This window comes from Lichenostomus cassidix, chromosome 4 (assembly GCF_008360975.1).
Source record: "Lichenostomus cassidix isolate B80296 chromosome 4, HeHo_3.0, whole genome shotgun sequence".
NCBI classification, from domain to species: Eukaryota; Metazoa; Chordata; class Aves; order Passeriformes; family Meliphagidae; genus Lichenostomus; species Lichenostomus cassidix.
Genome location: NC_139484.1, coordinates 1089213 through 1104614, shown reverse-complemented (window position 1 = coordinate 1104614; position 15402 = coordinate 1089213). Strand labels below are relative to the sequence as shown.

The 15402-nt window shown below is 37.1% G+C and overlaps 1 protein-coding gene across 8 annotated transcripts in view; it reads right to left on the bottom strand.

The window, feature by feature from the left end:
- Nucleotides 1-733: 733 nt before the first annotated feature.
- GAB1 (GRB2 associated binding protein 1) overlaps nt 734-15402 on the bottom strand; it is a 94848-nt gene continuing 80179 nt past the window's right edge. For 4 of the 8 annotated variants that reach the window (XM_085057504.1, XM_085057508.1, XM_085057506.1 and 1 more), the window contains 5 exons: nt 8242-8331; nt 6375-6468; nt 5906-6029; nt 2825-2947; nt 734-2617 (listed from right to left, as the gene is read on the bottom strand). In XM_085057504.1, the coding sequence (XP_084913630.1) occupies nt 2459-2617; nt 2825-2947; nt 5906-6029; nt 6375-6468; nt 8242-8331 (590 nt within the window). In that variant the 3' untranslated portion in view covers nt 734-2458. Of the gene's footprint in view, nt 2618-2824; nt 2948-3575; nt 3652-5905; nt 6030-6374; nt 6469-8241; nt 8332-15402 lie in introns of all 8 variants that reach the window. The other 4 variants (XM_085057507.1, XM_085057510.1, XM_085057505.1 and 1 more) reach the window with 3 other exon arrangements.

The window sequence follows — 15402 nt, the reverse complement described above, 5'->3', positions numbered from 1 at the left end:
TCAGTTTAGCTTGCTTTCTACCGCCTACAATTTTAGGATTCACAATTTCAAGTTAATATTCACATCCATAGATCATCCAAGAGCTCAGACAGATCTGAACTATGAAGCTCCTGTAGCTTCACACGTGAAAGTGAGATGTATCATGAAAAGTTAATATCATGCCTGTGATTCTGAACATACCGAGGACAACATATAAGTAGGGAAAATATATTACTGGAATACAGGGGAGACAGCTGCTTAGAAATCTAATTAAAGAGGAATTATAGACTATTTCTTAGAAAGCATTACCCTTTGCACAGTGTGGAAACTCCTGTTTTCCTTAAGAAAAGAAAGGGAAAAAGCCTAGAAATTAAGAGTGGATTCTCAATCATAATAACAATTAACGTTGTGAAGCCTACCAAGTTTTAAATGAAGGAAGAGTAAGTGTAATCTGTAAACCGAGGACTGGTATCAGCAAACTTAGAGCAAACCCACTTTCTATCATTAGCTCAGCAAGGGAGGCCAGCCTAGGTGACCAATTCTTTCAGGCACATCACTGCTCCTGGCTTCCAGAAGACTGGGAATTCACACTATTTGGCTTCTTGGTGCAGAGATTCCTTTTGAAAATTGTTTTAGCTGTACATTTGCTTTTTGAGAGGTACTGAGAGGTAATCTACAATTCTGACAAGTGTGGTTGGTATCCAAGCACCTTCCCAGACACACGGACATCTGTTTGTTGCTTCACAGGACAGAGTTTACACATCAAAACTGAACAACTTGATTTATTTAAAATTCACCTCAAAATGTATTGTGTTTAGTTTCTTTTTTAAAATGAACATTCAAAGCATCAAAATATTACTATTAAAAAAGAACCTTTGTTAAGAATAAGATAATTTACATACTGTAGAGATTGTGGATGTGAGGGGAGAGAAACAACCAGTGGTAGATTAAGCACAGTACTAAGGCCAACATGCCAGAAAACAATGCAGCGTTATGCTCAACTTTTAAATTATGTGGACAAAATAAAACAATTGGGCAGGAAAATGAAACCAACCACTTACTTAAGGGTGTTTGTATAAAATAAAAGTGTTAGTAAGTTTTCTATCTAGACCTAGCTCATTCATTTAAAGAACTCTATCTTCTTCCAAATAACAAAAAAGTGTTTCTAAACCAAGGCAGATTATTATTTGGAACTGGCATAGTAAATTAAAGGATCACAGTATACAGAGCTTAAAATCCTGTACCAGGAAAGAGCAATAAGTGGTGTACAAGGGGATCATTTAGGTATATTATCTAATTTTTAAAAACAGAGATATAAAGTATCAGTTGCATAGGGATTTAAATATAAGGCCAAGCAGGAGATTAAAGTAAAATAGAGCTCATAAGAAGGGCACTATGGTGTCAAAACATAGTATTTGCATTTGAATTAATGTCTAATTCAAAATCACAGCATTTTTCTAGTACTACGAAAAGTGAATGTCAAACTGTCCCATTAATCTTGAACTGAAAACTGACATTAGAACTTCTAAACAGTACAAAACTATAGCTCATTGACTAAACCTGATCAGTGTATTAGCACAACAGTGCTTGGTACGTACCTGATTTATATACTCTACCTTCTGTAAATAATATAAAGGTTATTTCTTGTTGATAAGTGTGAGATCACAATATTACTGCATGCCATCAGTGGTTTGCAGGCTTACTTGACATTTAATTATTCAGTCTTTGAAAGTGTAAGATCCCACCCTGCAGAATCCTCACCCACTGAGCACAGAACACTGTCATTAATAAAATACCATTAACAACTAACATATAAGCCAGGATTGTAGATCTAAACCCAGTACAGTTCATTATTATTAACTCACAGCAATTTTTTGTTAGGAAGGTAACCTGTAGACTTCCAAGTAATCTTGTGTATATTAAATATAAACAAGTATGTAACTAAAGGTTGTCTCTTGGCATTTCAAGTAGATTATTCAATTGTGAAAGTATTTCTGCAATATCAATTTTGAGTTATTAAAATGAAGTTCAAATATTAATTTCCATATCTACATGTAGCTTAATTAACCTAAAATTGTAAGGAATAGTCGTGTAAGGAAAAAAGAATTCTCCAGATGAATTAGGCATTAAGGTACACTAACTGGGAATACCTGAACCAACATTCTAACTAAAAAAGTGCATAAACATAGTAATACTACAAATGTGTTAACTACAGAACAAAAGGTTTTCTGAAAGCTAAGTGATATTATTTTACATGTTATTTACAAGCTGCAATTTTTCCAGACACCACAGAGCCAATTCATGATCTTAAAGTTCCTTTGATATATTCAAAGTATCCTTTGGCTTCCATCCTATTCGGTGAAGAATTGATTCCCACCCTGGGTAATCAGGTACTGTACAGCCGAACAACACTGCCATTGTGGTTCTGTGATTCTTCAAAACTCACTTCTTTCTGTTCTTTGAAAACCAAGCAGTGTTTTCACTTCACGCTTTTGGTGGGCGTCTCGGACTCCGTAGACTGTCTGCCATCAGTCCACGCCTCCCGCGTGTTCTTCAGAGCCAGCGTTTTCTGCTGGTCCACCACAACGTAATCAACCCTCTCGTCTGCCACGCTGCTGCCCGAGCCACTGCTCTTTTTCTGGGCACAGGGAAAAACAAGTTCAGATACATTAACAACAAAAAGTAAGTAGATGTCCCGAACAGATATAGAACAAGCACAGGTTTCTCTGAAAGGTTCCACACTGTCTCTCAACTGACCATTTGAGAAATGACCATAAAGATGATCTCACTGAAACCAATTTTAAATTGCTTATGGCAGAACTGCAAGAGGTGAATATCTGCTTACCTTACGAGGTGGGGTAGACTTTCCTGAATCTAGGTCCAGATCTAAATATTCCACTTGTTTATCTCCTTTAGGTTTTACCATAGGGCTGCTTCCTCCATCAAGGCTGTTGCTTCCAAACAAATTCTGAAATCATAACATAAACAACCTCAGCTAAAAATGTACATATCAGCGGTCCACATTGTCAAATACGCCTATTATATATAAACTGCCAAAATGTAAAAGGTTAAAGAAATGACTGAGACTCTTGCAATCACTTTAATTGTGCAAATTTCATTGACCCTGTATGGCAAGGAGATACATTGTATGTCAAAACTCGGACAGAGTCAAAAGCCAATGGGAGGGAAAAACCTCAAATTCACCCACCCCAAATTTAAGGTTGCCACCAAACCCATCTGTGGCTTCCACTTAATGTCCCCTTCATATAATGAAATAAGAACAGAGTGTGTTTTGTTCTTTTTAAATGTAGTTGTTATATCTCAAATTTAGCATTACTTAATTACAAACTTTTTTATTACCGTAAATTGTCATTAAATGCCTACAATAATTTCAGCTTTACAATAGCAGCAAAGCTTAAAATGAAACTATTATGTTGCATTCAAAAGTCATCATGACTAAACTGAAAATCAAAAAGTATTGTTTAATTGACAAGATCAAAATATTAAAACTTTGGAAAATATGCATAGGGCAGCCTGAACTGAAGTTGTATTGTATATACCTAAATTTCAATTAGCCAGGACTTTTACAACCTCACCTCCTCTGTCCTCTCCCAGCCTGATCCCTCCCTCTTAACAGGTGTTATAGGAACAGTACAATAGAAGGACTCTTCTCTAAAAGATAAAGAAAAAACAGGAAGACAGAGGGCAGCAGTCAGCAAAAAATGAAGAGGAAGGCAGAAGGAAAGACAGAAGGGTAAGGCTGAGAGCAACTTGAAAGAAAAAGCAGAATATTGCTGATTTTATTAAATAAAACAGAAGTATGACACATCCAAACAAGATGCTTCAAAGCTGATGACAGAAAAAGATGAATATGGACTCCTTGCTAAGATAGAATTGGAACAAATAAAAATTCTCAAAATGTCTATTTAATTATCTGGTTTTAAAACAAAGGCTGTGAGATCTGGAAATGTTCTGGTTCTCTAGGAAATAAAATATTTTATGGGTTAAAACTCAATGGGCTGGGTTTTTTAAATTGAAGTTATCCATTACATCTGTATTGTCCAACTCATTTAATATTAAGTGGTAACAAGGAAACAACTAGTATGAAGTTCATTTTTGCTGCTCAAATTCTCTAAACAAATTTCTGCATATTTAACATAGAAAAATCAGATTCTGTATCAATGTTTCCAGCAAAAATTAAAAAAAGCTGTTACTCTTTAAACAAAAAATAATCTGTTATTTAAAACAAAGTAGGCAGGAAGAACATATGCATTAGGAAACAGAAACTTTAAATACACACAAATGAAACTGAAAGAAAATCTGTAGAACAACCTTAAAGAAGGACTGGTGCAAGCAAACAGAATATATTAATGAGCTGGAGCATTAATTGTACCATCTTGGCACTGAAGTTAAGCCCCTGGAATAGCTTTAAGAATCAACGGAAACCTCTGGGCTGAACTGTGATTCCATGCAGGGAGAACCATGGGCACAGGTGGAACTAATCCCTGGAGTAAAATGGGACGTTTCTGGCACCTGTGAGATGGGACATCACCCATTACTTACCAATGGCCCTTGTAAGAGAGGGGCTAAGATTTAACATCAGCAGCTCCCCCGTGCTGCTGATGTTAAATGCTGACGGTGCCTTTCCGTGGGAAGCACAACTGCACTGTCAGGCACAGCACAAGGCACAGCTTGGGGTGCTCTGAGGCTCTAGAACCTGCACTCCTCCAGAGCTCCCACGGGGAACAGGATGAGGGGGACCTGGAACGCGGCATCCAGAGGCAGCAGTGGTGAGCTGGAGGGCAGGGACACTGGAAAAGACGGGAGGGTATCCAGAGCAGCAGGGGACAGGGAAGCGAACAGCATTGCAAGAGCAGAGTCCAGAGGCAGGGAGATGTGCCAGCTCATGCCATATAAGAAGGCAGATACACAAACAGAACAAAAAGGGTGCTAGATAGGCCCTCCCTGAAGAAGGTCTCACATAAATGATTTGAAGATGAAAAATCTACTAAGAACCCAAACATGTGAATGCACTGAACCAGTTTGGATGGGGCTTTGAATAACCTGGTCTAGAGCAAGGTGTCTCTGCCCATAGCATGGGAGATTGGAATAAGATGATCTTTATGGTCCCTGTCAACCCAAACCATTATATGATTCTGTATCGGACAAAAAGCTGAGCTCAAGATACAGGTTTTCCTCTAGTGTTTTACGTGTATTCTAAACCACATTTTAGTTTAGGCCTAGGTGTACTGCTCTTCTCTTCCTTTAAACTACTATTAGGTCTTATTTTTCTCTCTCTCCTTCCCCACGCCAATGAAAAACCACAGAGTGCATAATTAACTTTTCCTAACTAGCTGTACTCCATGCTAAGTATCTGAAGCTTCATTATCTTGGAAAATTCTCCCCCAAAGGGGAAAAAATACAGATACTCAATTCACAAAGACTCCTTCTATCCTCTTCTTTCAAGGAAGCCTAATAAAATACACACAGTTCAGTTTTCATAGAATGTATACAACAAATATCAATCCTTCTACATTTCTTGGAAGATGTCCTTTTAATACAGCTTTTTAAAGCATGTCTCAGAGGTCCTAGGACAGTTTATTTCCCTTGATGTCATAATACTGAACTGGTATATAGCTCAAGGACAAGCAATTACAAAGAGGAGACAATTTCTAGGAAAGAGGTAGAAAAAAAGTCATGTCTTGAACTGTTTTATATAATTGATATGTATATTAACCATTCTTTATGCTCTTAACTTCTTCAGTGAAATTCTACCAAAATTACAGCTTTGCTATGGAGATTTTTTTATCATTATGTTGATCTGGAAGTATAAAGGGAGTGATGCTGAGCGAAGAATCTGTGTTTGCGTGATTTAAAAGTAAGGACTGCACAGGAAGAGAGTAGTTAAGATGTAGATTTTACATACTGGGTCTTCAGTGGACTGATTTGGGTTCATGGATACATAATTCTCTTCACTGTCGTGCGAGTCACTGCTGGAAGTTGTGCTATGAACTGAATCCGGTCTGGGAGACACGGGAAACCTGGAGGAGCTAATTACCAGGAATTATTTTACAAACAGTACATCTCAAATATCTTAAACCTCCTGGTAAACAACAAAAACAAGCATATTAGAGCTGAAATTTTCATTCAAGTTTACTAGAGTGTCACATTTTTTGGTTCTACACAGTCCCTTATATTTAATATCAAAAAATAAAAATTCACACAGACACACTTTATTTCACTGCACAGATACACACACACACACATGCACACACATCCAAAGGAAACTTCAAGCTAAACACAAGCTAAAAATATGATACAGATGTACACATATTTATTAACACTCTAGTCAACAAAAATTATTAATCTGAATGAGGAAAAGCCAAGAAACTTACTCTCGTGCAAAGCTTCTGGTGATAGGAGATCTAACTGGAGCTTGTAATTCTTCCCATTCAGGCAGAGGTTTTATTTCTAGTGGAGCTGGTTTTGCTATGTAAGAAACAGAAAATCTTAAAAGCACAGAATATTCCTAAACCAACTTAAATGTAATAGCTTTTCACAGCCTAAATACAGAAAAACCCTTATATCTTTCAAATAGTAAACAGTAGTAAGGAAAAGGAGACACTTCCATTTTCAAAAAGACATGATATATTAACTTATGTTTTTAATCTTTCCAGCTGATGAAAAGAAACATAGATTTAAAACCAAATTAAAATATAAAATTAAAAAAGCCCACTGCAATTTAAGAATTTTTCAGCATATACTTTTATATAGTAATTCTGTTTTGAAAAGAGATTCTGAAAGCGGCAGTATCATGTTCTGTCCTTACTCTGCCATGCTGACTTGTTGAACTGACAAGCCAAGGACAGGGCTGATGGGCTGTTTCAGCAGAACCAGCTCTGGGCGCTTTTCTTGGCTCAGGGACGGTTGTTATTATGCAAACTCTGCCCTCGCTATGTACATGTGCCCTTACTGGTGAGGTTTCACACCTCCAAGTGTGGGCAGAACCTGCAGCTAAGTCTGTAAAAGTGAGAAATGAGCCAACACCAGGAATAAGCTGGCTCACTTCAGTGTTCATCCACAGTCAAGCAGAGCAATGTGCCACTCATGACAGTTAGTGCTGTTCTCAAAAAAAGTGCAATTTTTAAATTCCATTTTCACAATAGAACCACAAATAGTCTATTAGTAAGAAACACATTATCCCTCCCCTCCAGCTTGTATATCTCACCCCTCAAAACATTAGAAAAAAAAAAGTATCAAAAGACTTGTGGGAAAGAAATATCATGGAGTCAAACTGCTGTCAACTTTATCCTACCTAATACTGTTTTTAGAAAACAAAATGCAATGTCGTTATAACAGCCCTTTCTCTCCTTGCCCCTCTTCCCACCATGACTTCTCTGCCTCTTGGCAGGTTCAATAAGATCAAGTGTCAGGCATGTAGTGACCGAACCAAACATGACATAGGCAAGATGACACTAAAGCATGACTGACACAAAAAACAATCAGCTTGGCTCAAGTCCTCAGTAAAGGTCTGAGACTCCCTGGCAGGGAAAAAGAGTGGGCAAGGTACTGCTGCAGCAGCAACAGAGCCTGTTAGTGTCCAAAGCCCACTAAGAACAAGAGAAATACTTCATCCACTTGCAATGGACTTAAAAAACTAAAGGTAATAATCAGTGATTTTTTAACTGATTCTGTGAGATTTTTAAACATTATTCATAATCTTCTCGACTTCTTGTTACCATATGAAGCACCAACTCAGCACCTTCAATAAAGCCCATCAAATTAATTGCAATCCTCATTAAGATGCATAAATAGATGTCTGTAGTAGTATATGGTCAGAGGATCAATATTTTGCTTCATTTCAGGAGACCTAAGTGAACTGTGATTTCAGGTTGTTGCCTAACAAAATTAATTTCAAGTAACTTGCAAGTTACTATGTACAATTTATAAGTTTTTATATACTTGCTTCTAAATCAACAGACAAAAGTCAATCCAAAATATGAACAGCTACAACTTAAGAGATCAGAATACCCATGTTAATATCAAGGAAAAGTTTCTATACACTGTTCAAGCCAGAAAGTCTTTCACTCCTTATACAGGAAACTGGTTGCTTGGCACAGAAAATGCATCCATGACCTTAGACTATAACAGAAGTAAAAAGAATATACCAGAGTTAAAGTTATTCTAAAAAACCAGTTTTCCTAATTTTTGCTTCACTTATTTTTATAAAGCTCCATATACATACAGTGCTAAAGTACATACCCTTTCTTCTTGTAGTAAAGTCACCTATGGTTTGTGAATCAGTTCGCTCTAAACCATGTGGTTTAGGTCTTAAAATTTTAGGACTTTGACCTAATTGGCAAAAAGAAGACTCTCTTAATAATATTCTATTTGTAAGTGGAAAACTAGAATTTTGTAAATAAACAACACCACAACCCCCTGCAAAAAGGTTAATGACACAAGCATAAGCAAGCCACTGAAGGAGATTTTACAGTCTAGCTGGGGCTCACACTAAGGGCTTAAGCACCAAACCAGAAACAAAGAAAACACTGCATGCAAGAAATAAATATATCGTAGGCAAGAGTAAAAGGTGTACAAAAAGGCTAGAAAGTGCATCAACAAATATTGTAACTGATCATTACTACTAACTGGTTTAATTAAAAAAAATTAAATCCATATTTGGGGAATATCTAGCACGAAAGGAGAACAGTCATTTTTCAGATGCAAGTTGAAGTACCCTCAGAGAAATTAAATTTTACTTAGTCACAAAATTACTTTGGAAATAACGACTCTTAGGAGTTCTTCTATCCACTGTGCATCTCCCACTTGAGATGCCCTAAGAATCTTTTTCCACAGTGTATTTGTTAAACTTGTTCCCCAGAAGTCTCTACCTGTCTGTACCAAAACCCACCACTCTGACCCTGCAGACACAGTGGGATTTTCTTCCCACGTTTCCAGCCTGGATACTGTGCCCCCACCAAGGCACAACCCAACCTCCACCACAAATGACCCTGGCATGAAAATATCAATCATCTCCCTACAGACAGCAGTGTAAACCCCTCTCCCAACACAGATGTTCTTTAGCCCACTTGACCAAACTCTGCAAGAGTTTCAGGTCACACTGTTTCAAATAAACATGATCAATAATGTGTAATAGCCCTGAGCTTTCATTAAAGTCTATCTGACAAAGTGTTAATATGAAAAAGGTGCCTTCAAATGGTACACCAAGAAGCAATATGAATAAACCAAATGAAAAGTTCAAGTCTGACTATGTTAGAAAACTGCCTTACAGTACAAAATGGAAAAGGACAGGCACAGACTCAGGTGTGGGCTGGTACTCCCAGCAATGGGTGAGAAAGCCTTGTAAAAAATAAACCTGGCAACAAACTCCAGAAGGTTGCAAATCTCTATCCCAAGGGTTTTGCATATGAAGTGCTCTATTACTGTTATCACTGAAGTATTGTGAATAATCAAGTAACAAGAAAGGTAAACACAGAGGTTTTGTACTGTATCTTAACTTCTACACAGTGCTTCTGAGAGACCATGCAGGTAAGGTAAAATTCATGTATTCACTAGTAGTGCTGCATAGCAACTTCCTTAAAAAGGACATGCAATTATTTTGACATAGACACTTCTTTTCCAATTTCTAAATCAGATGCTTCCTTAAATGGCTCAATATGCAGACGAAAAGGATGAGCAGTTGGGCAATGCTGACCAAAGACACAGATTGTGAAGTGGAATATGAAGTATTTCTGACTAGAGCCAAGTCAAAAGCACAAGCTGACATGTTGGTGCACTCAATTCTGAGCTGATCTGATATTCTTAAGTCCCTTGCCTATAACTCTCTCATAAAAGCCTGCCTATATAAAAAGACAAGGATCTTAAAATGGATTGAACAAATGTAGAAGTTCCAATTCAAACACCTTTTATTAAGGACAATTTGGTACTGAATATCATTACATGATCATAATAATTTTGTATTTCACAGTTTTATAATCTGATTTAACAGATATCTGGCTCAATACAACTCAAGTGAATATGCATTGACATAGAAACACAGATCCTAAGTCCAGTGAGAAAACTGGAAGAGGTAACAGAGAGAGCTAATGAAATTATTTAAGCAGTGTGCACTTTATAACCTCTGCTCTTATAACCAAACAGAAGTGCCTGAAAGCCATAACACAGAGATAAACTCAAGGAACTCAGGGCTGTGACTCACTTTTTCCACTTCTCTTAATGATGCTACATGAACTCCTGCAGCCAACCTTCCTGAACTGGGATTAACCCCATTTGTAAAACGTGGATATTATGTAACTGCCTGTTTCACACCTAATTTAGCACTCACAAACCACTCTGAGATTTTCAAAAGAGCTGTATAAATAAGTACAGGTCCCTTTAATACTTCTGCATCAGACAAGAACATACAAAACTCAGTGAGCTTTCATCTCTTGTTGCTAGAAGACCGTTCAACCTCAATAAATTTGGTGGCAAAACCACTTGCTGCTACCAACCAGCCAGGATAATGCAATTCCTCAAGTTTAATGTGTCACAGAGAATGAAAACATTTGTTCAGGGTGTTTTCCTTTTCCTCCCTACAAAACAAAAAACCAAAAGGCCTAATCTCTGTTGAGGAGCTTATACTGTACAACAGGAAAGACCTGACACCAGGCAAAGGAAAATAGAAGGGGGGATCAAAATCACAAATCTGAGGTTATGTGTTTGTGTAAGTGCAGAATTCTTTCGCCCTGTTTTGCCCACTTAAGAAGATAAAGTGACATGAGCCAGGGCACTGAAAGCCCTTAATAATATACCTTACTGCCTTCAAAAGACAATTTTCCCCCAGAGTACACCCTTGTATCTCTGAAAAGCAACAAACTGAATAAAATATGTAGGGGAAAGTGCTTCCCACCTGTACAGCAGACTGGTCTCCCAAATCTGTTCTATCCACAAATAATCACTAAAGGTCAAGTGTCACAGGACTGTGTTTCAAATCAGTGTAGTGACAGTAAGGCTCTATGGAGAATCTGGTTCCATACAGCATTCTAATGCCAGCGATACTGAGGAACACACTTCCTGTGGTTCCCACAGGCCTAGATGTACCTCATCTCACAAAAGACAATACTTTTATAACTTACCTATTCTGGGAAAGATAAATCTGGGTAAAGGAAAAAAGAAAGGTTCCCTTTATGCAATTTTGGTTTTTTTTCTAACTGAAAAGGAAATAAATGTTGCAACACCACTGGATGCAAACCTACAAAGGAAAAAAAAACCCAAACAAATTATGTCAAGTGAAACCAACCAAACAAGAAGTGAAAATTAGATGTTTTCATCGTTCAGTCAAGTCACCACCTGCAAAATGCAAAATACTATGGCCAGAAGAGAGAAGCTCAGCTTCTGCACGTTCTATCAGACTATAAAAGGCTGAGCTGAAAAATCACTAATGAAGTCTATTTTTCTAACAAATGGCTGCTTGTACAAACTGCTGGGCAGAGCAGGCAATTATGGTTGTGGCACTGGAGCGCACTCAGACGCACGAATTCTGCTCCTGGCATTTGGGACACATCAATGCTGCCTTTGTCTGCAAAGTCGCCAGGAGAAGAGTCCATTTCACATGTTTGAGTTTGTTTCAAACAACATTTTAAATTGAAAAACCTTTTTTGTTTTTGCATTGGCTCTTGTTTTCTGTAAAACACTTGGAATATAATGAGGGTGGGGGGGGTGGGGGGAAGTGGTCCCACTGCAGCAAATTTCTGCATCAGTGTAGGTGGGTCATAATGTTTTTGGTTTTGAGGACATAATGCTGAAGAGATTAATTTGTTCTCAGGCTATTGCCTTGAAACACCAAAATTAAACACTATTTCTGTTAAGGACATTTCTTTCCTGACTGGACGCCTGCTCCATGGCTTGCTGGCAAGGGATTTCATGTCAGGAAATTGCAAACATCCTCACAAAAGAGGTCAACTCTTCTACTTAAATACCAGCTATTTAGGGCTTAAAATTTTAAGGTAAATATAATAATGTGACATAAAATTTGAGAAATGCATGATATGCTAATGCTGTTTCCTGTACAACAGGACTCATCCTCATGATACAAGGAGACCAGACATAGGAATGCTAGAACAGTGCTGTGCTTGGGATAGGAGGGAGAGAGCAAAAGGAAAAACCAGCCAAATAAGTGCCCTGCATCCTCACAAAAGTACTTGCAGAGAGAAATAACTAAAAGCAGTTTCTTGTTTCCATTCAAAAAAATCCCCCTTTTCCTTGTAATTATAGAAAACTGAAATTTGCACTGAGGTCCAAGACTTCCTGTACTCAAAATCACTGTAGATTTTTCCTTGAAAAGCAAGGCTGAATATCCCTGTCTTACTCCCACAGGGCTTATTATTTGGTTTTCAATTCTGCAGGATAAACTGCTTTCCTTCTCTTCCTCTTCCTCACCCCAGTGAACTCTGATTCCAGAGTACATGGTCTTCAACACAAAGCTCTATAAATATTCTGAATTTGCTTTTTCATGTCTGTTTTTGTAAGACTGTTTCCTGCCAACTTCTGATTAGAAACATGTATTTAGTTAAACAACATTCAAATGGATTTCCATACTAGTATCCACCAACAAACAGGGATATCAATAATGTGCTTTGTTCTGGTTGGTGATAAGACATGGATGCTGATAACTATAGTCTCTTTAAGACAATAAAAACAAACTGAAATCAACTTATTCTTCAATGCTATGAAATATAAAGCAGTCACATAAAGAGAGGCTCTCCAGTCTTCTTAGAAATCTTTATCTCCTCAAAATAACTTTTTTACAGAGAACTGGCACTTTGAATGCTCCAGAAATTAAGAATGAATTGGAAAAAAGTATCTGATTATGAAGAAGTCCAACTGGATCCGACAGCTAAGGTTCACTGGTATTCCTAAAATATTTGCCAAATGCCAAAAACTACTCAGACAATACCAAAGCTATTAATCATCAAAATACTATTTGACTGCTCTAGTTTGTGAGTAACTCTACATGTCTGTATTTTAAAAGCCCCCAAAACATGATGAACTAAAAGCATTTAATAACAAAGACTGTTTTAAAATCAAAGTACAGTGTTGTGGAGTACTTATTGATTAGCAGTTTCATGCTGCACTAAGATTCATGAAGTCCAAGGGACTTAAAAAACAAAACACAGAAAAAACCTCAGAATTTAAATTATTCACTGGAAAAGTAAAGCTTAACATAAAAGCTATTAAAAACCAATGGAATACCATGACGATATGTGCATCAAAAACTATGTTTCCTTGAAAAAAGTGATAAGGACACAGCAAGGAAAAAAAAAATTTATGAAGAGAAATAAAAATAGGGCGTAATTACCCAGGTTCTCTTGTTCCCGCTCTACCTCTTATATTTGGAGTTTAAAACTACCCCCAAAAAAAAATCTCTAACCCTAATCCCTACCCTAAAAATCCCTAGCACTAGTATCAGAGCAAGTATTACAATTTTTCTTTAGAAAACTGGTATGTTTAATTTTGTTACAACTATTGTGTCCAGCAAAGCACAGCTTCCTCTGCAGCTGTGATGCAGCCATCCAAATGAAATTTTTATTCAAATTATTTGTTGTTTCATAGTTTTGGAAGATAAATCACAGCTGCAAGTTAAGGACTGGTGCATCGCAGCAGGGAATTATGTAAACTTCATTTAAAGGCATTAAGTAAAAACTAGACTTATACAAGTAATTTAGTACAGGCATGGAGGAAGTATAATTTTCAGCTAAATGGGAGCTTGTGGAGGATCAAAGAGGAAAAAAACCTAACCCAATAAATTTTATTCAACTTGCTTTAGGAATTCTGAGGAAGCAACAAAACGTCACCCAAAAGCTTAATTTTTTAAAAATTCCTAAATAGAATGAACAAGGGGTGTAGCTTCCAATAGAGAGTAGATTAAATGCATGGATTTCTTAAAAGCAAAATGAACAATACTTCTGTTTGGAAAAGTCATCACAAAAATTACAGTTTCTTTTTCAACAGATCTTCAGTTCTTGCTACTGATTGAAATCACCATTCTCATTTCTTCAATGCCTACTTGTCAAAAAGCCTCAGAACATAATCGAGCCTTTATTAGAGAATATGCAAGACAGTGATGATAGTGTGGAACAATGCAGTGTTGCCAGCTCCTAATTATTATTATTTTTAAGAATTGTCAGCTCCTATTGTCACAAATGCTCTAAGTGTTTCTCTGAAGTTTTATTTAAGGATGGTGTGGAGCTCCTGCTGTATCAGGACATGCAATATGTTCACACTGTCCAACTTAAATATTTATATGTTTGAGCATCTCACAAGGAAACTCTTCATCAGGCTATTTATAGCTACCTTCATGATTAATGAGGATTCTCAATTTCCTTAACAACTACCTACTTTGCCTGGGATTTGTAGAGCACAATGCAACACTGCAACAATGGGAGATTATTCCAGTCATCCAGAAGCATCACAGCAGGTCTTACGGGGACCAAAATGTGGCAAGTGCTTCGTGCCATGGGAAAGCTCTGTACACAATTAACTTTTCAAAATGGGCTTGGGCTCTTTCATAAAGAAAACTGGAATTCTCTGTGAAGTTAATCCACTTGGGAGATACTCATGAGGCGTGGTGGCAAAGATACAGACACATTTTTAGAAGCAATCCACATATCTGTGGCTTAACCACACGAATTACGTATTTTAACATCTTAAATGAGCAAAAAACTATGAGAAAAACAACCATAAAATTTTAAACATTTTAAAAAAGAATCACAATTTCCAGCTCCATGAGAATTTTCTTCCTCTCCCTTGATTTCTTTTGTTTGCTTGTTTTCAAGCTGCAACTGGGTATTTTCTTGGCATGAAAAGAAAAGTGTGCATCATTCACTGTCTCTAAATCCAAGTTTACCACATGCTGGGCTGAAAGTTACCAGGGCCAAGCAGCAGGCTCTTTCAAAGGCAATCATGTGGATTTAAATTATAGGAAGCCCCTCAGATTAAATGCTTATATATTTTTGTTGTAATACAAGCTTAAAAAAAAAAAAGTTAAAATGCACTACACTAACTATTGACTATTTTTGCAATCAGTGAAATAATCTGTGCTGTCCAACCCAAAACTAGGACTGAAAATCTTGTTCAAAATAATCAATTAAACTCTAAAAATATTTGGACAAATAGAGTTGTTATTGAAGACAAATGGAGTAAAGTCCAGTACCATATTGTAAGCTGGGAATCCTAAATTCTATATTGCCTCTGTCAGCAATCTGCTGAGTGATCCTGAGGGCACTGTTCTACCTCAGCTCCCCTGAACTAGGACCTGCGCTAAATGGAACTCTCTCAGAAAGTGCTTTTAAGTATTACTGAACAAAAACTTTACAAAAATGACATTTATATATATATATAATGCGTTCATTCATGCATTACATT